Here is a 27,591-nt window from a genome sequence, read left to right as displayed (position 1 = left end):
GGTCTTCATCAACGTGGTCACCATCATCTTCGTCAACACAACGCCTCCACCTCGTCCACAAGATGGACGCCTAGCGTCCCCTGACAGATTTTTCTGCAAGACGCGACCTTGATGACGGCAATGACCGCGTCACGACAACGGCATCGACCGCGTCATCCACAACGGCACGACTGCATCGACACGGCGTCACTACGGTGACGACCCTACACGGCCACACGGTTCTGGCAAAACTGATGTGTGCTCGATGGGCTTCCTCTGGTCTTGGCAAAACCGGTGGACTCATCGCCGACGGCACCCTCTGACATCTGCAAGGTGAATCGTCCACGTCTGCAGCTCCGTCATAGCGCATTTTTTTGCGTCTCCGGCTTTGTGTGGCTTCATCATCCACGACGACTACACCATTGACCACGGCTACATCGACCACGGCTACATCACCATGATCGGCTAACTCGACATCGACATAGAGGGCTTCGTCTACAACAACTCCAGTCAACAGCGTCCGAGTCGTCACTAGCGTCCACACCTCTCCCACTGTGACTGCGGGAAGGAATAGAGGAGAGACAAGGAAGGCACCGGAAGGGGACACAGTCACCGCCCCAGGTGTTGACCAATCAGAGATGCAGGTGATGACGGTGAAGCGGAGAAGACGATGCAAGCACGATACTTCAAATCCAGTCGCAATCGTCCGTTTCACTCCCGCTACGACTGAGGGGGAATGTTAGAATATAGTTTGGGTTTCAAGATAGAGATAAGGAGTAGATCGACAGGTTTAAACCATGTATTACTTATCTTGTACTCCAAGTCTCTACCCCCTCGTGTATTCTATATATATACCCCATATGAGGGTCAAATCAATATACAACCACAATATTCATCCATCCTACAATTTTCACAGATCTGACCATAATATCTTAATCAGGGTCTGATCATATCTTAATCACCTTACAATGCTGACCAAACAACATTATATACTCAAATGTTCTGACCAGGAGTATAATCAACACGAGAACCATGAGCTCTCTTAAATAAATATTACTCCCCCCAATCCATATTAATTGTCGCTGATTTAGTACAACTTTGTACTAAATCAGCGACAATTAATATGGATCGAAGGGATTAGTAAACTGATGATAACACCCTTTGTCGTTATAGACAAACAAGGTTGAGAGAACAACTGAGTCCAGGATTTGCAAAACACAAAAGATGAACCAACCTGTATGTGCTCAATTCGTCTGTCACACTCTGACGACCAACAGTTAACCGAGGGAAGCTATATATCCAACAATGCCAGTTTTTACAAACCAGCAACATGAGGAGTATTGGCCTAGAATGTCAAGACTGGATGCGGGTAACCACAAGTACTCTTTCAAAGTCCGCACAATCAGCCGACGTGTATCCACCTACAACTACAAGCATAAAATTCAGAAGTGAGCTATCATATTCAGACTGTAAAATATTAGATTCAGACTCCAAAATTAGGATGAACATGACTAGTATCAATCTGCCCAGCACGTGAACATCAAAAGCAATGAACCATGTTGTGACAGCACAAATCCATGGCCTAGTCACTGAGAGCACCTTGCGAGCGGTCATAACAGCTGTCTCACCCCTTGACAGGAAGATGTCAGCGGGTGATGGAGGCAGCTCCAGGCTCTCTGGGGGACACAGGCTAGGCAGGAATACAACCACCCTGCCAATGCTCGCAGGTTATAGCTTTATATTGGATAGAGAAATTTTTGTGTCTATGCATGTTTGATAATACAGACTGCAGTTCTGATCTGTTCTTTTTTTTTACAGACTGGGATTAATTTCATCAGTTCCCACCCGCCAAAAAAAAAAAACCCATCAGTTCCCCCCTTGTATGTACCAGGTAACAGAAGATGTTCAGAATCTAAAGTAAAAGCTCAAAAACCCTGAACTTAAATAGGAACCGGGAAGTTCATCCCAACAAATGTGTGGATTGTTCAAATAAGTATCATGATAAAATCTTTTGATGAGACAGTGGGGCTTATATTGCTTCATTATCTTAGGTTCCCTGTGTTCCGTGTTAAGACCATGCAGTCCACAACTCCTGGCCCCTGCATGTTCCGTGTCTCTAGAGCCCTGTTAAGACCAGGCAGGCCACAACCCCTGCATGTTCCGTGTCTCCCACAAGTCTCACCATGAGGGATTACATGAAATACAACTAAGCTTTGCAGATAAAAAGTCTAGGTGATCATTCAATGTTTGTGTTTCATTGTAATTCCATAACTGTCTTGTTACTCCTGGCAACAAATGTTATTCCTCATATTTCACAAGCACATTGCTAACTAGAACAGGATTTGCAAAGAAGATATAAATAGCAGGCAGTTCAAATCAACAATAGGAGAACCTGCTCCAGTTCCATCTAACAATAGGAAATCCTAATCCAGTACCCAGTATAACCTACCACTGACCCAAAAGACAGCTAACCGATACTGCACTTGCCTTCTCTAAGACGGGCTTTTTGGAATACAGTACTCAGTATCAGTGGCGGAGCTTGGGCCAAATCTTTGGAGGGGCAATGGGCTAAGGAGGGGCAAAACTATGAGGTTTACCTTGTTTTTCGTGAACATACAGCACAAAAACTAACATATAGTAGGTGATTTTTTCTTGAGATGGGGGGGGGGGGGGGGGGGGCACCGCCCAGGTTGGCCCCCATGTAGCTCCGCCACTGCTCAGTATAACTTCTCACTGACACAAAACACAGCTAGCAGATGTTTTCTTTTCTTTTTCTAAGATGGTATTTTTGCTACCACCCACACACCCAGCTGGCAGCAAAGAAATGCAGCTCACTCTTCTTTGATCCAAGACCTTCCTCATCTTCACGCCGCGTCACTATTGCAAGCAAAAATAGACCAAGAATAAGGATGGAGACAATTAATGGCGACAAGATCAAAACAAGTAAAAATATAACTAGTTGTAAACAAAGTCAAATAATTATCATGTAGGAGGCAAAAGTCAAAATGATAAAAACTGTTCCAGCAATACAGATTGAATTCCAGCTAAAACATACAAGATGGCTAGAGACCATTTCGACGAAAGTTCGAGTTTGCCAGGGGTACAAATGAAATGAAAATGAATTGATAAAACATTCCTACAAAAAAAAAATTCAAGTCTCCAACTACAACATACAAAATGGTGACGAAAGGGGGTGAAAGGAACCCTTGTGGAAGCTGAAATGTGGATAAACTTGAGGCTGTCAAATCCAAGACAAGAATTTCTCTTATGGTGGCCGCCATATAGATTTTATTGCCAACGAGCAGAGGATTCATTTCCTGTGGTAGACAAGGGAGCTTTGCAACATATACATGTGCACCATAGATTTTGTTCCCTCCTTAGAGGATTTCCTATGTTAGATGGATCTGGATTAGAAGTAGGACATATCGTTGCTGTGTTCTTTGAAAAGGAGTTCACTAAAAGTGTAGGAATAGTGTAGGAACTACTCCCTCCGTTCCAAATTGCTTGTCTTAAAAGTAGGTAAAAATGGATGTATCTATAATTAAAATATGTGTAGATACATCCATTTCTGTGACAAGTAATTTCGAACGAAGAGAGTAAGAGCCTAATTAGTTTGATGCCAAAAGTTGGCTAGAGATTAGTTGCATACTAATTTTCGCTACCAATCTCACAAAAGGTTGTCAAATACTGGCAATTTTTTATTTTGCCAAATGTTGGCTTGCCAAATATTGACAATGTCAAATGTTGATAGCAAACCAATCAACCTCTTACTTTGTGATGAGAACGGATTTTCAACTCCGGGGTGTCGGGACACCCCTGCTTCTCCTGCCTCGTGAACTGATTCCTGTTCTGTGATCGCGTTGTAATTTGCAGTGCGCCAGCTGATGCACATGGGCCTTGCCACTGTACTGCATGCACAGGGATCCATCCCATCACTGCGAACTTTTTCTTGACTTGTCCGGACTCCGGATATGAGAAGTTGAGTTTTATTCTCACGTGACAAGCAGACAACTCTCTCTCTCTCTTTCTCTAAACCTTGCATGCAACTTCCTCTGTTCTAACCCTCACATGCAACACACTTGTATCTCTCTTTTAATAACTCGGCATGCCGCAGACAACTCTCTCTCTTTTAACCTTGCATGCAACACACTCTCTCGGACGCGGCTCGTCTGACGTACGGCCCACACACTGACATGTGGGCCCGGGCCCACCCTTCAGTGGCTCAACGTTAGGCGGCGTATGTCAGGGGATCCGGCTCCCTCTCTCTCCTACCATTTGCGTGCAACACACGCTCTCCTTTTATTTATTTCAATTCTTGCCATCTTGAGTCATGTGATATGGGTTGGCCGCATGCAGAATCTATACGCTATCACTTCATAGTTTTGCGAAGCGTGAGCTCTTCCGAAGCGTCCCGGTGTCGACGTAGAAGCGGGGAGGGTGGAGCCTGCGGAAGCGGTAGAGGAAGGTGGGGTCGGAGGCATGAGAGAACCATCGCTTGCAGACGACAGCAGCACGGACGAGGGTAGTTGGGTAGCCGATTAGGAGTAGGATCTCGATGAGTAGGCAAGCACCTTCGACATGGGGTCAACCGGCGTCGTAGATTGCCACAACCTCTTTCCATCCACAGAAGGCGAGTTGGGAACGGGATCGACCCTGAAACAGCAGCGGCCACAGACAGATGCAATCAATGGAAATGGGTGAAGTTAATGAACAGATTTTTTCATTCAGTGTGGTTGCAAATATCCAGCACATAGAACACAAGCATACATGATGCATCCATCCATCCAGCATAACATACCGAGTGTGAAAAACTGGCTGTTACCCAACCTCGCCTATCTACCTGCCACCTACGGTAGCACCCTCTCTTCTGTCCACTGTTGTAGTAAGGGAAAGTTAGGGTTCATGGGGGGGGGGGGGGGGGGGGGGGGGGATAGTTTCAGACCTCAAATCTCTGGTTGCTGCCGAGGACGGGGAGGTCCGTAGTCGCCGGCGGCGCCGCTCCTCCTTTATCCCGACCGCCGTTATGCTGGAGACTCAAGTGTTGAGCCGAGTTTTTTTTTCTTTCTCGCTTTAGGAAATCGGGGAGCGGAGCACGGTGGACCAGCACGAGCGTGCAGCCTACTAACCATGGAAACCGGCCCAGTCTGTGACACCTTTAAAGCCCATGCAACGGCAAAACCAGTCCAGAAGCACCAAATGAAATATGGCCGATTGTCTCAAAAAAATTATGAAATATGGCCGTTTATTTAGTTTAGTGAGAAAAATACCCCCCCCCCCCTCCACACACATACACCTCAAAAAAGATAAATCCCTGTATAAAGATCACTAAAAATTTCTTATACTCCCTCCATAATATAAAAGCGTTTTTGACACTAACCTTTACAAAGGGAGGTAGTTTAGTGTGTATATACAGAAACATCGAACTAATTATTCCACTCCAAAGCGCAAGTTGACTCTGATTGTCCTAAGCACTATCATCTGTACACTGCTGTATATGCAGCAAAACATTTTGTACATAATATAACATTCACAATGCTCTTTTGCTGTCCTCTGATAACCATGTTGTCAGAGTCCCACAGCAAAGAGAGTTTAGGTTTGAAATTAATTGGCTCAAATATGAAGAATTCCTACCTTTGGTAGAAAAGATTTGGAACCAACATGTTAAAGCTACAGACCCCATTGATGTGTTAAACATCAAACTGAAACGCTTCAAAAGGTTCTTCAAAGGCTGGGGTTCTAATAAGTTTGGGCATGAGAAGATTCGAAAGAGAAACATCAGCGATGAGTTGGCAAAAATTGAGAAAGAAGAAGAGGGGGGTATGTTAGATCCAGCTATGTTCTGCAGGAAAACTGAACTGTTAGTGGAACTAAATGAAATATTGGTAAATGAAGAACTTTTCTTACTACAACAATCTAAAGAGAAATGGCTATTTAAAGGGGATAGTAACTCTGCTTACTATCAGAAAATAGCTAATGGCAATAAAAGGAAAAATACTATTCACTCCCTAAATGTAGGGGATACAGTCATAGAGGGGACGAAGGATCTTTTAAATCATGCTACTGAAATTTATAGAGATCTTTTTGGGCTGGCACCTGGAAATTTGCTCGAGGTGGACCCTAATATATGGGGGGTGGAGGAGAAGTTAAAAGCTGAGGACAATGAAAATTTATGTAGGCCGTTCTCAGAAGAGGAAGTCAAAAATGCTCTGTTTGGAATGAATAGCAACAGGGCCCCTGGCCCTGACAACATTCCAGCAGAATTCTACCAACACTGTTGGGAGATTGTGAAGGGTGATATTATGAGGCTTTTTGAGGCCATGTATGAGGGAACACTCGATGTTCAAAGGCTAAACTACGGGGTCATTACTCTGATTCCTAAGATCAATGGTGCGAACAAAATTCAACAATTTAGGCCTATTTGTTTACTTAGATGCCCATATAAGTTGATCACAAAGGTGTTAGACAACAGAGCAGCCCCCTATGCTGACATCGTGTTTAGCAAGCACCAAAATGCCTTTATTAAACACAGAAATATCATGGATGGGGTGCTTACTTTACATGAGATTTTGCATCATACTCATATTAAGAAGAGAGTTGGCATCATTATTAAACTTGATTTCGAAAAAGCTTACGACAAGGTTAACTGGGATTTCTTGCTTAAGTGCCTTGAGATCAGAGGCTTTGGTAAGATTTGGTGCGGTTGGATGAAGAAAATTCTCCACAATGGCACGGTGAGTGTAAAGCTTAATAATACCTCGGGGCCTTACTTTCAGAGCCACAAAGGGGTGCGGCAAGGAGACCTGGTGTCCCCTTTCTTGTTTAATATTGCTGCCGAGTGCTTGTGTAAGATGGCACTGCAAGCACAAGCAAACGTGTTAATTGATGGGTTGGACTCGGATTTGGTAGATAAGGGAGTGGCCATTCTGCAATATGCAGACGACACAATCCTGTGCATTGAACATAACCCTCAAAAAGCGCTCAACCTGAAACTGTTGCTGTTTATGTTCGAACTCATGTCAGGACTGAAAATTAACTTTCAGAGAAGTGAAATTTTAGTGTGGGAGGAGATGAGAATATTTTGAAAGAATATGCTGATATCTTTGGCTGCCAGATTGGGCATTTCCCAATGAAATATCTTGGTGTTCCTGTTAGTTATTCGACCCTGAAGGGCATAGACTGGGAATACCTAGAGGCAAAATTTGTCAAGAGATGTGAATCTGGACTGGGAAGTAATGCCTCCTCGGGGGGCAGGTTGACTTTATTGAATGCTAATATTTCCAGCATTGCTTACTATTATATGTCTATATTCCTTTTGTCTAAAACCATCATAGAGAGGTTGGATAAGCACAGAATGAAATTCTTCTGGCAGGTGACTAAAAACAGAAAGAGATACTACCTGGTTAGATGGTCAAGGATATGTAGATCCAAGGAAAAGGGGGGTTTGGGTGTGAAAGACCTCCACAGGCAAAATATATGCCTTTTGGTGAAATGGTGGTGGAAACTTGAGATGAAACAGGGGCTTTGGCAAGATATTATCAGAGCCAAATATTTTGGTAGAGACACAGTAGCCTCGGTTAAGGGGAGAATCACTGACTCTCCGTGCTGGAAGGCCATTATGAAAGTGAAAGATCTATATATGGTTGGGAGGAAAGTGGCCGTGCATTCTGGTAACATAGCTAGGCTATGGATTGACCCAGTTGGCGACCAAGCTCCATTTGCTGAACAATTTCCCTAGCTTTTTGCCATCTGCAATAATCCTGATTGTGTCGTGAAGGATTGTTTGGATGCTAACCCTATCGCCTTCTTCCGAAGGAGATTGAACTCTGAACTTAATGAGCAATGGAAGAAATTGGTTTTGATGGTTAGGGAAACCTGTGTATCTACAGAAAGTGATAGTATCAAATGGGGCCTGGGTCCCAAGCCCTACTATACCACTAAAGCTCTATATACCTACCTGGAAAGAAACATTGCTGGTTGCGATTATCGCTGGATATGGAAAGCCCGTATTCCTTTGAAAATTCAAATTTTCATGTGGCAGCTATCGCAAGATGCGGTGCTGACCAGAGATGTGATGAAATGTCGAGGATGGAACAGGGAACCCAAATGTTCCTTTTGTGGGGAGAGAGAAACCTCCCAGCATCTCTTTTTCACTTGCCCCATTGCCAGGGTTGCCTGGATAGTAGTTGGATGCATGTTTGGCATAGATTTATGCCCTAACAACTTGTGGCAAGCATTTGTTTGGTGTTATACTTTTTTCCTGGGTGGCGATGTCTTTTATACGGTGGGCATTGCAACTCTATGTTGGGCTATTTGGACCTGCCGCAATCGAGCTACTTTTGAGCACACCCCTATCAAAACCCCGTTTGAATGCATTTTTTCTGCGTGTGCACTTCTTTGTTACTGGGCAGGACTGATGAAGCAGGAGGATGCGGCGAGTCTGAGGGCTGGAGGAGCTCTGCTGAAGGACAACATGTCTCGCATGATGAGGATCTGCGCAACGGCGCACCAGGATGGAGGAGTGCGCTGAGAAAAAAGATCGAGAAGAAGGAAGAAGATCTGCTGCGTCTATTGCTTTATTGCTTTTGGTCGAGATACCTCCTGCGTGAGGTTGCTGTGGAGCATGTTGCTCTGATGTGAGCAGTGGTCTTTTGATAAACTATGAGTTAGATGTTGGGGTCCTGGTTTTATAGTGTCGTCGGGTTTTCGCCTCATGGTGAGTAATCTCGATGGCGAGTGCTCATGGTGGGTTTCCCGGCGATGCTTGAACCCGCTTTCCTCTTTCCCGTCCTATTTGCTGAACTTGGTTGTATTTCCGTTATGTTCAAGTAATGGAAAGGGGATTCGCCCGGTTCAAAAAAAAAACATTCACAATTTTCACTAGGGTAGGCAGCATACCAGCAGCAATTTAGCAACACCCGACAATTCGGAACTTGATCAAAATTCGATGCTATGATACAGGCGGCTGAAATCAAAAGCCCCGGTTAATCAGACATTATCGAAAAGGCATGTGTTGACCTTACTAACAAGTAGACAGAGTAGTTTATCAATTAGATGGTAGATTTTATATCTTCCTGTCTCAACAAGGAGTTGGCAATTTTGCAACTCTACGTCATTAGAAACATGAGGAACTAAGAGTTTTAGTTGTTGTGCTTAACCAAAACGGTCTTGTTGATTAAAATCTGTTGGGTAATAATTCTCCACCAACTGACGTATCTCATTACCTTTAAAAGATATAAATTTACTTCTAGGAATTAATGTGGCACTAGTGGATAAGAAGATCCATTATCTTTTCATTAAACATGCGATCCAATTCATGTGGTTGGCTGTCAAGAGTTGCACGAAATACCTCCACTAGAAAATAGTGCTCCTTTGTGAAATGGTCAGGCTGATGTCATGCACGGCCACCATGTGACATATGTTTCCTTCATGTCCGGAATTCGAGTGCCATGATTCACGCAAAATTCAACAATCGTGCAAAAGAATTTCTCCCAACCGCCATTCAATCTCAACTGATGAAGACACTTTTTGGTTGCAAACACTAGATGAGCAACATTTACAATGTCTTGTGACCCCTTTTGTATATGTTTCTTTCAAGTTACTCTAGTATCTCATTCACCCGCAAAAAAAAACTCTAGTATCTCCTTCATCATACAGAAGATACAGAAAAACTCGAACGAGGACAAATAGCTGAAAGAAGCGTTAGCATTAGCACGTATTGGTCCCACTATTGATGTATCAGGTTTCATATATAGGATAACACAATTTACTGCATTAAACAACTTAATAAGGCTATGAGTAGAACCAGAGTTGGAACCCCACCTAGTGTCCCAGGTCTTTTAAGTGGTCGAATCCGATTTGTCCCTTGACTAGTCTGAATGCTTTCATTTTCTATCATATGTGATAGTTCCATGTCGTTTTTATTTTGTGTGACATTGGTTGAGGTTACCAAAAAGCCAAAGGAAGAGGGGAGGGGGCGGAACAAACTCCACTTTAATAATAGAGATATGTAGCAAATCATTAGTAGTCTGATGCCTAGTGCTTCTCATTTTTTTTATCCTGCCTTTAGTACATAATAATAATAGATACTATTACATTTTTTCTACATTTGATTTTTCCTTTGCACAATAGAAACACTGCTTGAATGATAAATTTTACGTGAGTGCAACCTGGATGTATAAAAGCCTCACATTATTTTCATTTCCTGGTTGAAATATCTGACTGTGCTTACGACTATGATAATTTGAGCCGACTTAATAATACAAATGCAACTCCTTCACCTAAAGTATGTAGCACGTGGATCACCACCCCCAAAACGCAGTAGTGGAAAGTTGGTTGGTTAGCTACTCATTTTTTTAACCAGGCTAACCCCTTTACAATACACATATAACGGAAATCACATATTTGTTAGCAACTCATGAAGTAGGTGGTATATGGATCGAGTGGGGTTATAGAAATTAAGGATGGTGGTGATTTGTATGCTGATGAAAAAGAGTTGGAAATTAGCTCTCTCAAAACATGTTTTCGTCCTGCTTTATATAAAAGCAACAACCAAAGAACATACATGGCCGAGCGATACAAGGTGATGAGATAGCCCTCATACAACACTAATCTTAGAATAACTGGATCATGCAAGACGCTCGCGACTAGGCTACCGAGGGAGAGATCATAGAAGGAACTGAAAATGTAACTATGATTTGAACAAAGAATATCAGACCAATCGACCACCGGACAAGCTTGCTCTGTTTCGCGAGGACAACCTACACGTAGGATTTGGACCAGACTAGCTAGGAGAGGCGGGCTTGCTGCCGGTGATGTGAGGGTGAGGGACTCCTCCCTGTACAGTAGTTGGCTAAGGTTAGGTCTGTGTGCCTCCGTGGAGTCTGCGTCATGTCGTCTCTGAGCTCGCCATGGACGCGTCCAGGCCGCGTCTGGTGGCTGCCGGTTTCCTCCTCTGCTAGCCGTCCGAGGAGGATAGAGTCTGGGTGGCGCGGATCTGGTGCGAGCTCTTCCTCTCGAATAAGCCTGTTGTAGGATGGCCATCTGCTGGTGCTGGTTTTCTCAAGCCACCACGGTGGTGGACGAGGAGCCGAGGTGGAACAAAAATCTGAAGCCTGCGGATCGAGTTCGAGCTCATCAACCGAGGATTCCTTGGCGAAGCGACGACGCCAGCAGTTGGCTACTGGTCTTCGCCGGTACTCGGATTCTTCTAGCCGAATGGTGGCTATCTCGATTCCTTCCGGCCTGTGTGCCTTATGGGAGGCAGTTTCTTTTTTTTTGTTTGCGGGTATATGGGATGCAATTTCAGCCGCGGTTCGGAGGCTATGGTGTGCAGTTGGTGCAACCATGGCAATTTCATCGCGCCAACTGGTTTGTCCCCGATGGCGGCGAGGTTCGGTCCGAGCGATGGCTGTCAAGGACCTGATCGTCTTTCTTAATTTCAATTTGGGGACCTCCATGTAAAAGTCAGGGACTTAGTTATATTTCTCTATTTCTTATGAGTCTTGCTATAAAGTGTACTTCGATGGTTACCTAAAGTAAAAGTCCAAGTCCTTCAGGACCCTTCTCTGTTAAAAGAAAAAGAAAAAAGCTAGGAGAGGCGACCGGACACGTGAATCATACATGTGGACCCGACGCGTCCAACAAAATCGCTGGTGCGAGTGCGACGCAGACATCTTTGTCATACGGTGGGGATGGGGTGGGGATGGGCACGCGCGAGTTTGGCATATTTGAAGCACACCACGCGCACATGCAGCTCTCACGACCTTAAGAATTAAGGTGCGCGTACGATGATGCGTCGTGCAAAACGTTGTAGCACAATGTTTTCCCCGTCCCGTGAATGAGCAGCTGTCCATCTTATGGCCACCATAGTGATAGTGAAGTTTTCTTTTTTGCATGATAATACGTGTCTCATTCATTTATACCAACTAGTAATAATGTACATGCAATGCACGTTTATATTAGGTAGGATATTAGTTGCACGTTATATTAGGTAAGATATATCTGTTGCACGTTGGTATTTGTTAAGATATCAATTATTTTTTCACGTGAATGGTAGGATATTAATTACACGACAGATTTCAAGGGATAGCGTTGAGTCAAAACGTGTTTATAACCAATGACAATGGTGGGTAATTAGAGCGTTAAACATGTTTGGTGCTCAACATTTGAGCGATTTAAACCACTAGATAACATGATTTGACGGTTGAGATGGTTTGAATCTGCCCATTTGAGTCTTTTTATATTGGTATAGATGAATCGTACATGTGGACCCGACGCGTCCAACAAAATCGCTGGTGCGAGTGCGACGCAGGCATCTTCGTCATACCGTGGGGATGGGGGTGGGGATGGGCGCGCGCGAGTTTGGCATGTTTGAAGCACACCACGCGCACATGCAGCTCTCACGATCTCAAGAATTAAGGTGCGCGTACGATGATGCGTGGTGCAAAACGTTGCAGCACAATGTTTTTCCTGTCTCGTGAATGAGCAGTTGTCCATCTTATGGCCACCACAGTGATAGTGAAGTTTTCTTTTTTGCATGATAATACGTGTCTCATTCATTTAGACCAACTAGTAATAATGTACGTGCATTGCACGTTTATATTAGGTAAGATATTAGTTGTATGTTATATTAGGTAAGATATATCTGTTGCACATTGGTATTTAGTAAGATATCAATTACTTTTTCACGGGAATGGTAGGATATTAATTACACGACAGATTTCAAGAGATAGCGTTGAGTCAAAACGTGTTTATAACCAATGGCAGTGGTGGGTAATTAGAGCGTTAAACGTGTTTGGTGCTCAACATTGGAGCGATTTGAACCGCTAGATAACATGATTTGACGGTTGAGATGGTTTGGATCTGCCCATTTGGGTCTTTTTATATTGGTATAAATATAGATATAAAAGGACCCAAAGGGGCAGATCCAACTAATCTCGCCCATCGAAGTAAGTCAATCCAACGACCTATACTGATTCAATGGCTTGCGTTAAATGTGTTCAACGTGCAATTAATATCATACCAAATATTGCGCTAATCACCGGATTAACACACAAATAATAGCATACCTAATATCCGCGTGCAATTAATATATTACCTAAATATTAACGTGTGTTGCACGTGCGCATTTACTAGTATTATAAAGATCAAAGTACAAGTCACGTAAGGACCGATATGACAAAACTGAAAAGATAGCAGAACATCTCTGAGCTTCATATCAATGCCCGTCACCTGTCTCCAGCACCTTCATAGTAGCCACAAAAAAAAAATGACGGATCACCTCCTCACCCGAGCTTCACGCGGCTCCATCGTTGATATGCAGTTTTGTGGACCTCCAAGGTGGCTCACCAAAAGTGAAGCCATTGCCTTTGAACGAATCAGACCGGAGCAACACTCCGGACACGTCATCGAACTCCAGATCTAGCACCCCACCACGACTAAGACGTCGAAGGAGGAAACCATATCTGCCATCCACGAACCCAACATGCATTCCGTCTTCCAGATGTCATCGACGCAGACCATAATCTACATCTGCTCCAGGACTACCTCCCAAGCTCCTCGCCGACGCTGGAGTAAACGCCGTCGCAACGGTGGAGCATGAGAACACATGTCCACCATGAGGATGCCGCTGCCGCCACGCCATCCTTACTTGAACATACTGCTTTCTAAATTCACCCCCAACCATAGGATCGAATTTCTCGCCAGGGATGGATCTAAAGAATCTTTATTCAGCGCCGTCATCGTCGTCACCAAAGCCAAGGCGATGAACAACCTAAAAACTACACTACGAGAAAGTAAAACGATCCGCACGCGTGGATCCGGCGACCCCCCCTCACCACCGATGACCGAGGTCGCCGGTGGAGGGGAGCCGCCGGAGGACGGCGCTAGAAGATTGGCCTCCTGGCGGCGGCTAGGGTTCCAGCTGCCAGGACCAGAGGAAAAACGATCTATTGATAGAATGTTAGTGACAGTGAAGTTACTCGACGCATCTATCTATTTGATAAAAATATGTACGTACATACGACTGTTTGTCATATACTTCCTCTGTAAATTAATATAAGTATTTCTAGAGATTTCATTATAGACTACATATAGATGTACATAGATATACTTTACAGTGTAAATTCACCAATTTTGCTTCCTATGTAGTCTCTTATGATACCTAAGTACGTTATATATGAAATTGATGCAAAAGGTAAGGTGGAGTTGATGTAGTGCTGTAAAATGGCTTTGCTACATCAACGGGCTATTACGGGGTTTTACAGGGCTTGGCGCCCACCCCCGCCAGTTAAAATCAGGGGGGCCCGATTAATTAGGAGAAGGAGGTTAGTTAGCCCAATTAAAAAAGGACAAGTCAGCTGGTCCGTAAAAGTCCGTCGATATAATCCGTGTATCTAGCATTTTTGGCTGTAAAATGTAAGTCAATTAATGTGATTGAGCAGTGTACTGGTAAGGTGCGATCAATTATGGCGTGGTGGGAAAAACCGGGCCGATGATAAAAACAGTGGAGGGACGTGGAATCGGTTGACGAAGAGTTCTGCCTGATAGGAAAAGGAACACTACTTATTTTTTCTAAGTAGTGCAGAAGAGATATGTTTCGATCGTTAGCAAGTACTACCTCTATTTCGAAATAGTTCAAGTTTGTCCTAAGTCAAACATTCTTAAGTTTGACTAAATCTATAAAAAAATGTGCCCATATCAACAATAACATATTAGTTTCACGAGATTCTCAATGAATATATTTTCATACTAAGTGTAGTTGATGTTGTACATTTTGATACTCCCTCCACTCCATAATATAGTGCTTACTCTATCCACGTGCTCCAACTTTGACCGTAAATTTAACTACCAAGACCGATTGCGGCGGGAGCAAAAATTATATCAGTGGATTCGTATTCGAAAGAAGTTTTCAATTATATAATTTTTTCTCCCGCCGCAGTTGGTCTCGTAGGTTAAATTTATGGTTAAAATTGGACCTCGGGAAGCGCGGGCGCATTATATTTTGGAATGGAGGGAGTATATTTTTGTGTAAAGTTGGTCAAATATAAAGATAAACTAATTAGGACCAACATGTAAATTGAAGTATTTTAGATCGAAGGAAATTTCATTAATAGGCTTAGCTAGTCGATCCAATAAGTAAATACATAGGGAAATCTATGTGAATTGGCGGTGGATTCAACATTTATTCTCCTTTAGGGCTCCTTTACTCTCATTGCATTTCTTCCTAAAACCGATACATGACACAAATGTCAGTCTGAATTTGTGCACGCCATACATCCATCACACAATGTTACATAGACAACAACACTATTTTGCTTATTTATATGTCCATTCCACACAATCAAGTACGATCTCATTAAATGTGGTGCATGTATCTTCAGGCACCTATACCTCATCTTCATGCCTTCGCGAGGGATACAACCAGCATAGCTCGAGAGGTTCTGACCCGCTCCTCTCGCAAGCTCCCATCCACATCCAGACTCCAATGCAGCTCTGCCGCCCTCACAAATTCATCCATAACCTCTCCAAAATGCTGGACTATTATCGGCTCAAATAAGGCTATCAGATTATTCACAAACTTTCTTGGGCTGCTCAGAGCAATGTTCATTTCGGCTGTAGGGTCATGCACACGCATCTCCTTGATTGAAAAGGACCCCTCTTCTTTGATGATCTCCCTTACCTGTTCGATGGAAGGTCCATGGAGCGGCACATAGAAAGAATCAAAATTTTCTTTGTCGATCACACCCTGTCAGACATGTCATGAGATTGGGAGGTAAAATAACCGCACAGACAATTGCAATAGATAATCTGCTATACTAGAAAAGGGCAAATAAATGTACCTCCGCGACCATTACACTTAGAATCTGAGCTACAATTCCCGGGAAAAGAGAGAATTTGGAGGCGATTACATCAGAACGCGTCCCTACCAGGGAAATAACCATCCGGCCTCCTGAGACCAACTCTTTGGCTCTCAGCTCCAGGAAAAGCTTGAAATCTTTCCTGAATTGTTTTTCATAAGCCTCACGGACCATTGGGAGCATTTCACGCCTAGCATGCTCATCAATGTCGAACGCTGGGATGCGGTTCCTCGTTAGATCTTCGGGAGCCTGTAAAGGTAAGATTTTGCTTAAACTCACAAGCAATCCAATTGGATCAATTCTTTGAGCTCTAACCTTTGATAGCCATTGCAAGCTGTTCGATGCGCAAACAACATGCAGGGAGTTACTAGTGAAGAGGCGCTCGTAAAACGATCCCGGTGCGACACCTGTCACGACAACAGGGTTCTTGCTTTGACGGAGTGTGACCAAGCTCTTCACGACCATGTTGAAGTCAGTGTCAGGAAGGTCATTGAGCAGCACACATATTTCCGGTGGTGGCTGCTGTAACTGAACGCAATGGTTGTGGATGGCATTGATGGCAGTCGATACCAGTGCTAGAGCATTTGGACCAGAGGAGCATCCCAAGTCCGCGATCACTATCTTTCCGTGCAACAAGCTACTGGTGCTGCTGCATAAGTCCGTGATGACCTCTTCTATCAGGGGCTTCATCCTGTTCTGCTCAGCCTTCTGCAATCAAGTTGTAGTCCTTCAGAAAATCTAGTCTAGCTACTATTTTTGCTCAATGGTGTGTTAATTAGCTCATACGCTTTTATCTTTATAAAGCCATCTTCTAGTACCATAGAGAAGGCTGCTAAGCGCATCAACAAGCGACAACATATATTTCTTTCTTTTTACAATTTCACTACACAGCTCCTACTTTTTGTGTGGCTTTGTCTGCTGAATCCGGTGTAGCAATGCAGAACATTATCCAGCGCGCCCAACACAATCACTTTTTTTGTCTTGAACATTCTATTTGTTACAAATATTTTGATTTGTTGACGAAAGCCTTGATTTGCTAGGACATCACTTTTAGCCTGCATATTCTTTTTACCCGCAGTGTCCAAATTCTCCAAAGTACTTTTCAACGAATTACTCTTCATGAAGACATGAACACGTTAATACTATCAAGAAAGGGATTTGTTCTGTCTTGAAGACATTTCTCTTCTCCTTTCATGTTGTTTAATTAACTTAGGATGCAGAGAGCGAAGGAGAAAGCCAGTATCCAGTAATAAATGCAACGAGCTACAAAAGGGTACATACAGCCAAGCATTTAACAAATTATATGCACCCCGATTTCTTCTCTAACATTGCTCTATCGGCTCTTCGTTGAAATCACGGTAATACTAGTTCATTTTTGGAAGCGAATTGTCAAATAAAAGCTCATAGAAACCACTCAATGAAAAGATAAGATACTACCTTAAAACTGGATCTTCAGTTTTGGAAGCCAAATATCAAATAAAAGGTCATAGAGACCACTCAATGAAAAGATAAGATACTACCTGAAAACTGGAGTTGCGAGCATAGCTTGTTTCGCCTTGCCCATGCTTCATATGCACAGCCTGTTTGGAGGCCATGGCTCTGTCTGGAGCAAGCTAGGCTAAAGTGCTAGACTGCAGGTTTGACTGAATCTGCAGGAAACAGGTTGGTGGTGTAAATACTAGCAATGAAGTAGCTAGACCTCAAATATCTCGTTTTCCTGGGACCATTCACAATGGCCGCTGGTACGGTGCTGACAACGTTGTTCCACTTAAATCTGGCAATGACGTTTCAGAAATGGAAAGTAGCATTTATAGAATCTTTTCTTTCAGTGATATTGTTTTCATATATTAATTATTTACAGTGACAGTAGTTAATTATTCTTCAGCGCTTATGCAGAGTAACCTTGCTATTGGGCGAAGACGTACAATTGCACTTTGCAAGGAGAGATAACAAGTCATGCTTAGAGTACATATGTGGAAAACTTTTATCTAATCCTCATCGAAAAAGGGGAAGACGCGGAATAATACTCGGCTTTAGCAAAAAAAAAACAATAACTTGTAATAAAGGTAGACATCCATGTATACTTCATATGTCGCGGCATACTCAACCAAGTCACCTTCACCGAAATAGAGGCAAACTCGAGCACTCCTTCTACTCAGGGTGGACACGGTCCGGGCCGGTCCGGTCCCGGTCCGAGCCGTCATTTGGACCGGCCGCCAGCGGTCCGGTCCGGACCGGACCGAGCTGTCCAACGAGCTGATTTTCTGGGACCGGACCGTTTGGGGGTCAGCTCGGTTAAGCCCGAGAGGACCGAATGGACCGACCAGTGATGTTGCCTCGCAGGCTGTTTTTTGCTGCGTTTAGGTCCTATTTAGCTGCAGATAGCTGCCGATCGCACAAGAGAGAGAGAGGGAGAGTATTTACTGAATCTAGCTAACCATCTAGCTTGCTGTTTAGGTCCTGCAAGCGAAACTAGCTAACCATCTAACTGAATCTACTGACAGACTAGCTAACTGAACTACTGACCGTACTGACGAAACTGAATTTTGATGAAACTGACGAAACTGAATTTTGACGAAACTAACAGCAAGCCGCCGGCGTATGTGGACACGCTCATCGCCCTTTGGGTCCTGGAAGACCACAACGGTAGCAATTGAAGGCGGCAGCGTTGGCTCTCCGACGGAGAAATCGTGGGCTTGTGCACTGAGTTCGTCGGTGCATGAACTGAAACAATGGCCTCGGAGCTGCAGTACATCATGGCGAACCTGGTGAAGCGCCCACACATGCAAGAGGCCGTCCAGTTCATCCTGGTGGCGCCGGCGAGGCGTTCGCCCACCTGGGCTAGCAGGTGGCCAGTGTGCGAGCTGCGCTCAAACGACAGCCATGGCCATGGTCGAGAACTCCAGATTGGCGACGGTGCAAGCACGGCAGCGATGGAGAGTGGCAGCAAGAGGCTATGGCGCATGGGGAGGAGAGGAAGGAAGAATAGGGGAAGCTCGGGGACACGATGGTTCACCCGGGGGCTGCCGGTGGCCGCGACGACGAGGAGCGGCGGCGGCGGTGACTACGTTTTCTCGGTCCGCTCGGTCGGCTCGTCAATAGTGGCATGAAAGAGCTGAATTCTCTCAAGTGACACACCACTAAGCACAAACAACCTGAGAAATAATTCAAACTGACTCTGTACTTTTGATATGATAAAATCTATCTTGCTTTCGTTTCATGATCCTCATGTCAACATTTGGAACGTAGCAAATCATTCAGACGCCTCGCTTATGGCCAGTCATTGCAATGAGGGAACCCTGCAAAACTTATTAATTACTAGGTCCTCATATGATCTAGTCGAGGATTTGAGGTCGTTGTTAGTCAGCAAAGATGCATGGCTCAGAAAAAAGAATAGGCTGTAACTAGCAAGGAAAAAAAGTACAGGTGCAAAAACACAAGAGCTAACATTGAAAGAAAAAAAAAGAAAAAATCATAACCGGTCGCTACAACAGGAGCGCTGGCTTTACAAGGAAGGGAAGGGACACTACGTAGTCTTTGAGAGGAGTAGCTGCGAAGCATTAGCCCAGCAACCTGAGGTTGCAGAAGATTCTTGTATTGCGCTCGTTCCAGATGTGCCAAGCGACATATGACGACACGACTTTTGTCCTTAAGACAGGAAACAAAGCAGTAAAGCCAAGGGAGAAATGGTCCCGGCCTGAAGAATGCAATGGGCACCAAGCCAGGATGCTTGCGGCCTCTGAGGTGCCAAACTTCCTTAGTGAAAGGACACACGTTGAACAGTTGCACAACCGACTCATCATTGGCTTGTGTTCCATGGAGGGTATTGTGGCACTTACAGCGACGATCGAGTCTACATTGGTTGGCTGCCAAAGACGCAAATGCTTCTTATTTCCGTATTCAAGCAGGTCATGAGAAGGGAATTTTTCATCAGGCATCTAAAAGATGGAGCTTCGATTGCATCGTCCCATCACGAAATTAAGAACATTTTACATAATCATTTCAATGAAAGAATAGGAACTCCCATGCTCCGGCAGTACACCACGGGTCTTGACTTCACTGGGATGAATCATACTGACTCACATGAACAAGAGATCCCGTTGGTAGAGGACGAAATCTTTTGGCGTGAGTCTCGTATGATTCCTTCCAATGAAGTCAAGACCCATGGTATGCCAAAACAAAAAGGTGACATCATTTCACTACCACTTACTCCTCATGATGTCATTTCACTTAGCTGCTAAACATTTTATGTGATTTTTTTGCGAATTTATTACTGCTTCATGTGATAGTTGGCTCTTTTTTGTTGCGAGGGATGTGATGTTGGCTCTTAACATAAGCTGAAGAAATAATATGTGTGTCCCAGGTCGAAAGGAGATACAATTGTAAAAGTTGAAAAGGTAGTCTGATGATCTGATCATTTGTTACGGCATGTATACATGCGGCTGCATGGGAATTTCTCAGCTGCTCGCATCACGGTCAATTATCCGTTGCATGCATGACTCTTTTGGCAGCTGTGTGGTAGAAATGCGTACTGGTGACAAAATATTTTCAGTGTGTGTTTATTTACACTGTCAACGAAAACAAAATACAAGTTTAACTCCGAGAGTAATACAGATTCCAATGTGTTTGATTAATCTGAAACCGGCGAAAAGTCTATTCGTCTTGGACTGTATTCTCTGCTTACCAGAGCTGCATGCACAGCCAATGCAATAGAGCGATCGCGCGCCGCAGCGGACAGTGAGCATGCATGCAAGCTAGCTACAATTCGTTGCATCCAGATGAATAGAGCCAAACCACTTCCACTCTATACTATCTAGGCAGGTAGTACAGAGAAAAGGCACAAGGACGACGTTGATCAAAGCCATGCATAACCTTTTACTGTGAGGTTGTCCTTGCTTCTGATTGGTTTAGGGCAATTCCCACGCTGGAGCTTAGAGATCTCAAACCTTTCTCAAATGTCTACAGGGATAGTCTGAACACCGCTTGGATCGAAAAACGCCACCCATCCTAAAGCTAGCCCAAACATCTTGGCTGTCCAACACCTCTCAAACCCAACCCATACGTGGGATGGATTTGGGCCGTCCGAACACTCCTCATGTTAGAATAAATCCGAGGCATACCGTCGATCATCCGAGGACCAAGCAATCACACGAACACGACACCGAGATTTGTTAACGAGATTCACCAATATGGCTACATCCCCGGGGCCTGACTATAGGCGCTCCTCCCCATGACACCGCTACAATACCGCACCCGGTCGCCCTGACACCGGCACATGCCACCGGCTTTCCCTGCGTTCCGGTGCTATTATGTTGACATAGGTTACATCGTGTGTCTACCCCCGCTATATATGAGAGGCCTAGGATACAAGTGTCCTATTAGGACACAACTCCACATCCTATGTAAACACAATACAACTCCTAGTCCAACTGTAACCTACCTTGTACACAATATTCGACACAACTCTAACAAACTCCACCTTGGCGAATATTCTCCACCACCTTGAATTCGTCAATGTGTCAAACTTCCATGTACATTGGACTTGAGCTTATCCGATGAGTACCGCTGCTACTCCAAAGACTCCATGTGACCCCACCTGCAACTGGTAGTCCCTTCTTTTCTTGACCACAGTCAACGCTCGAGCAAAATTAAGTTCCTTGTTACTCTAGGTGCTCCCAACTTCCAGAGTATCAGTCCAACGTCATCACACACTGATCACTGACCTGCGTGAAAGTGAACAACTCACATATTGGGTGTCACACATAAGAGTTACCTGAACTCAACATCACCGCTCCTTTCTTGACCGTCTATCTGAAACTTGAAGGAATTTCACCGTTGCTTGTAGTCATCCCGAGTCAAATTCGCAGTTGTCTCACCACATATATGACCACCAGAGCCCTGGCCCGTCTCCATGTCCGTGCATACCGCACGCCTCGCCGCTATTACCGCGTCGAGCCTCCGCTGTCCCGGTCGAGTCTCAAGGGTCGCGAAACCACACCACTCAACCCCCACTGCAGAGTACCACCGATCATCACCGACCGATGACGAGTTTCACTCTTCCATCAGACCACTGGGCTCCAGTCCGAACTACGTGTCACTCGCTTTTCCCCGTTGAATAGGCTTTGACTCTCTGAGCTCTTATGCCGTAGCCCCCCAATCAGCACCAAGTGAAGTCTTCCGTCCGACCTCAGCTCCACCTTCAACACGACTCCATGGTAGATGATCAGTCCACCCCAGTGCCTCATCTACTTCAAGCTCCGTGTAGACAACACCTTGAATCAACCCCGCGCCATAGTCTTGTCGAAGCCACACAAGCCCTCGGGGCCTGCGCCACATGTTTCCACGCCCAGAAGTCAGTCACCATCAGCACCACGCTCCTATGTCGTCGTCGCCGATCCCACGTCTTCTGTACCAACCGACTTGCGTCGATCCGTCAGACTATCTAGTCTGACCCAGTCGAATTTGTTTGACTCCATGACACGCTCGAGGCTCTCGAATTGTCTTCCAAGAATTTCCATCCATCACAGCTGACATAACTTCCCGCAACACCTTCAAGCATCCCTATTATGCCAAACAAATCCTTCACTCTTGTCCGCCATAACCCAAAGCTTCCAGTTTCGTTGAGCTTCTCCACCTCAAATCTGGTACCCTGATGGCGCCATGGTTCTTTGTATGGCTGACCCTGCGAAAAAATAACCGAGCAGTCTTCTCGTGATCCCTAAGTGCACAAACAGAACCTCCGTGTACTACTAGCGAAATCCAACTAAACTTGGCCTTCACGTGTAACCCCTCCAGGCACAACTCCAATACTAGCAATTGCCTTGTCAATGCCTCTCCTGATGGATGCATATAAATGGATATTCCTTTTGCCGATTTGATTTGCTACATCTCGTCGTATCACGTGAGGACTCGGTCCACTTTTTGTCCAAAACAAATCCGGTTTGATTCGATCGGATCTGCACTGCAGCCCTTCCACGCAGCGTGCCTAACGCACAGCCAGCTTCTCCGTGTCTGGGCCGTGTGCACCAGCCAGCCCCGCATGGGCCAGCCCGCACTGTGTGCGCCTGCTCGCCCCGCACGCGCTGTACCTGCCAATCAAGATTCTTCCACCGCGATGCTTCCGATTCGCCGAGATCCCACAGATAACTTGATCGTGGTACAAGACGACTTGCACGGAAAAAACTTATCCTCGTCCGAGCGGTAGCTTCGGCCATGAAGACTGATTCTTTCACACGTCGTCTCCACGACGAACTCAACGGCTACCTTCCTCTAAATCAACAATCCACCTTCAAACAACCTAGCTCATGATACCACTTATTAAAATAAATCCGAGGCATACCGTTGATCACCCGAGGACCAAGCAATCACACGAACACGACACCAAGATTTGTTAACGAGGTTCACCGATATGACTACATCCCCGGGGCCTGACAATGGGCGCTCCTCCCCATGACACCGCTACAATACCGCACCCGGTCGCCCTGGACACCGGCACATGCCGTCGGCTTCCCTTGCGTTCCGGTGCTATTATGTTGGCATAGGTTACATCGTGTGTCTACCCACGCTATATATGAGAGGCCTAGAATACAAGTGTCCCATTAGGACACAACTCCACATCCTATGTAAACACAATACAACTCCTAGTCCAACTGTAACCTACCTTGTACACAATATTCGACACAACTCTAACACCTCAAACGCAGAATCATAATGACGTCCTCAAGAGAATAGCGGCACCCATGGGTGTCGCCGCCGTCGGCGCCAAAATGCGGAGCTTTGCCACGGCAGCCCACCCTTGCCACCACGTGACGCCTAGACCAACTACGATGAGCACAAGCTTCCAGATCTGGATTTGAGTGTCACCACTACCAACGATATGGAGCGAGCCCGGGCCACCTGGCGCTACACCCCTCGCCGTCCAAACAACCAAGAGGCAAGCCACCACCGCTGCCTGTTGGGCTAAGTCCCTCCACCTGGAGGTGTGTTGGCAGCCCAACATCAGCCCACATAAGTCCAACACATATCAGCCGTTAATCTGCGCTGCATCCAACGGTTGAAAGCGCTTCCAAGGAAAGTGAAGCAAGAAGAAAACCCTAGCCACTCCACCCCATGCTGGTGGTAGATGCCATTCGTCAGAGTGAGAGAGAGCACACAAGAGAAACCCCAACCTGAGAGACAGGAAGAAGAAGAAGCAGATGTTCTGTCCAGATTTGCTGCATCTGACTAGACAGTGTTCAAGCTGGTGATTGAAGGCTCAAACATGCTTGGATCGACTCCAAACTTGGTGAGCTCATTCCTTACTTTGAGTACTTCGATCTGGTTAGCTGGTTTGAGGATTGGGTCAGTGGAGTATCGGATTTAAGAGTGGTTTTGTCAGCTCTGACTGCTGCAGTTCCAGAACAGAATAGTTTTGGGAGACGAACAGTTTGGGTAGGCAAACGATGTCCGATTGAGCTAAAATTTGGAGGGGATCTCAGGAACTCATGTGTGTACTTGTCTGCCAAATTTGGGGTTGTTTGATTCAGCGGTTTAAGACAGTTTGCAATACACTGAAGGGTACAAAAGCTGTGTAACCTCTGCTTTGCTGAAATCTTGCTTCCTGTGGTTGTTGTTGTTGCCGGTTGGCAACGTGCAGAGTGTGTTGTAAATCTCTCTAGAGGTTCCAGAGCAGACTTTATACTTATCATTCTCATAGTAAAGTTGCATGGACCGGTCGGTCCATAGCCGTGTTTTTTTACACCTCAAGTTGAGGAGGTGTTTCCACGTTAAATCTTGTGTCACATGTGCATATTGTTTGTGTTATTCCGCTGCTTACTTGTTGGTTGAAGCTGCCCTCAAAGTTCATCACAAGTGGAGGGGGCTGTGTAGTGTGCATATTTGCCGTGTCAGTGAATTTGTACAGCGCATTATTGTTGTCCAACTCCAACAAAGTGGTATCATAGCCTTGGTTTGCTTGTGCAAATTCTTAAGTTTCTTGTGGTGAAAGATGGAAGTGAATACGAAGAGGATGATATCTTTGAATGTTACAAATTATCAAGCATGGAAGGGCAAGATGGAGGACTTGTTGTATGTGAAAGAATACTGGAAGCCAATATTCTCCACTGAGATGCCAGCAGGCATTGAGGAAGGTCACTGGAAGGTACTTCATCGCCAAGCTTGTGGGTTTATTCGGCAATGGGTCGATGACAATGTTTTGAACCATATCATTGATGAGACACATGCACGCACCTTATGGCAGAAATTGGAAGAGTTGTTTGCCCGAAAAGAAGGTACAAACAAGATGTTCTTTATCAAACAATTGATGTGATTGAGGTACATAAAGGGCACTCTAATTGCAGATCATGTAAATACATTCCAAGGCATTATAAATCAGCTTTCTTCAATGGGAATAACATTTGAAGATGAAGTGAGAGCTTTGCTGCTACTAGGCTCATTACCGGACAGCCGGGAGACCTTTAAGGTCACGGTTTGCAATTCAGCACCTAATGGAGTTGTCACTTGGAATTTTGTGAAAACCAGGGTACTAAATGAAGAGTCCAGAAAGATGGTTGAAGCTAGTTCTTCCTCACATTCAGAGGTGCTGGTCACTCAGTCTATGGGGAGAAGCAGGAGTAGAGGTCCAGGTAAAGGGGCAGAAAGAGGTAGGAGCAAATCAAAAAGTAAGTATGCTGATTATGAGTGCCATCACTACCATCAGAAGGGCCACATTAAGTGGCAGTGTGACAAGTGGAAGAAAGAAAAAAAGAAAAAGAAGAAGCAAGATCAGAAGCAAGTTGAAAGTGATAGTGACACAGAGGGCAACCGAGTTACTGCAGTAGAAGAGGACATCATGCTTGTTATGCATGAAGAAAATGATGGCAGATTTGGTTCCACTGTTGAGGAGAGGATCACTGTTGTTTCTGATGAAACCGTCAACCTTGTGGATGGTGACGAGATGATTTGGATACCGGACAGCGGTGCTACCATTCATGCTACATCTCGCAGAGAGCTCTTCACAATATGTATCAGGTGATTTTGGTGTTGTGAAGATGGGGAACAATGATAGAGCAGCAATCATTGGAAAAGGAGATGTGCATTTGGAGACCGCAAATGGTACAAGGTTAGTCCTCAAATTTGTGAGGCATGTTGAGGCACTTCATCTCAATATTATCTCGGTTGGTTTGCTTGATGGAGATGATTACTTGAGCAGTTTTGGAAAAGGACAGTACAAGCTCACCAAAGGCAACATGATTGTTGCAAGTGGTAAAATGGTCTCACACTACTAGGGAAAAGGCTACTAGTAGCGCGGGTACCCGCGCATCACGCTACAGCTAAAAGTTAGTAGTAGCGCGGGTAGCACCCACGCTACTACTAACTTTGTAGTAGCATGTGTGTCACCCGCCGTTGTGACGCCGTCACGTCCCTCACCCTGGCCCTCAGCTCTAGCAGGCATCGGTCGATGTTGTCCTCGTGCCTCGCCACCAGCGGACGGAGGAAGCCATCGTACACGTGCCCTGCACCCTGAAACCCGAACACCATTAAGATTCAGATTCAGAATTGGCCACATACCGAATGAAGTGTATCTAAATGTTGATCATCTCTCGGGCTCGGGGTGTCTGGTCGACTGCTTACCCGTGTGTTGTGGTGCCAGAGGTAGAGGACGAGCATCAACTTCACCTCTCCATACATCGGCAGCCACGACACCATCCGGTCCATGAACCTCTCGACGACCGTCAGCATTGCCACCAGAACCCTGCAACATTACCAACAGAGGTTCAAAAACTATAGATTCTATAGAAGAACGACACAGAAAAACAACGCGGTACATGTCGGTGCCAATGTGCTACAAATTTTTCCCGAGATTCTTATTTAAGCCGTAATGCACAACTGAACTACACACTGAAGCAGCACATAGCTACTTCCATGACAAAAGATAACACAAAAGATTAGAAGCAATTCTGTTGTGTTGGAAGCCCTAAAAAGAAAAGACACATACGAACCACATAAGGAGTTAGAGGCATAATTCTTCCGGTAGTTTTCTATCTATCCATTTTTCTAAGTAGTCACTTCAATACCTTGATATCTTCCACATTTTCAAAGATAACAAAGTCCATGAATCTACTGTTTGAAGAGCATAGTGACTATACAAACTTGCAAATTGGGCTGGCCAAAAACTAAAAAGAGAGTGCATCTTCTCTAAACAGAGAGTAGTACTTGTTGAAGACAAACTGGACTGAAGTGATAAAAACAAGGACATAGTGTCATACATATAGTCTACCGATGCACACAAAAGCTTACCCTCAAACAGGCAACCATGTAATAAGAAGACTAAAGCATTGTGGGGGGAGGGATGCTGCTGCCAGACAGTGTCATACAGTCTACAAAATGACAACCAGTGGACTCTTTTAATCTGATAGTGTTTCTTGTAGAAGAAATGGGCAAGATAAATCAAGTCATGATTGAATATTGATTGAGGACTACCAATCCATATACATGAATGTATTGTTTCCGTTACTCAATAGAACATGTAGGTAGCAATCTGATATGATGCTTGATTTGGACGAAAAAACCAGAAACCCTTTTTCTCTCTAGAATAAAAGTACCTCCCAAGTGTTCAAAACCACCACAAATTCATTTTGTTGCATATATCAACCGGAATGGATCCTAGTGTGATTAATGATAATTACAAACTCATCCTATTCACAATTGATTAATAGCTAAATATAAGAGAACATTGCATGTTCCATCACAGTAATTGCTACAAAAAAACTGAAAA

General features: G+C 44.8%; 1 protein-coding gene across 1 annotated transcript; it reads right to left on the bottom strand.

Moving 5' to 3' along the window:
- Positions 1-15,273: 15,273 nt before the first annotated feature.
- LOC125549200 (S-adenosyl-methionine 4-1-methyl-2-pyrrolidinyl-3-oxobutanic acid methyltransferase-like) lies at positions 15,274-17,488 on the bottom strand. Its single transcript, XM_048712667.2, has 4 exons — positions 17,357-17,488; positions 16,152-16,544; positions 15,819-16,085; positions 15,274-15,724 (listed from the first exon to the last, which is right to left on the bottom strand). Exons 1-4 carry the CDS (start codon positions 17,429-17,431, stop codon positions 15,377-15,379), a joined length of 1,083 nt encoding a protein of 360 aa, XP_048568624.1. The 5' UTR covers positions 17,432-17,488; the 3' UTR covers positions 15,274-15,376.
- Positions 17,489-27,591: the final 10,103 nt, after the last annotated feature.

This window comes from Triticum urartu, chromosome 3A (assembly GCF_056163025.1).
Source record: "Triticum urartu cultivar PI428250 chromosome 3A, HENAU_Tu73, whole genome shotgun sequence".
Taxonomy (NCBI): domain Eukaryota; kingdom Viridiplantae; phylum Streptophyta; class Magnoliopsida; order Poales; family Poaceae; genus Triticum; species Triticum urartu.
Note: the sequence above shows the minus strand (reverse complement) of the source record. Positions and strands in the feature narration are given on the sequence as shown.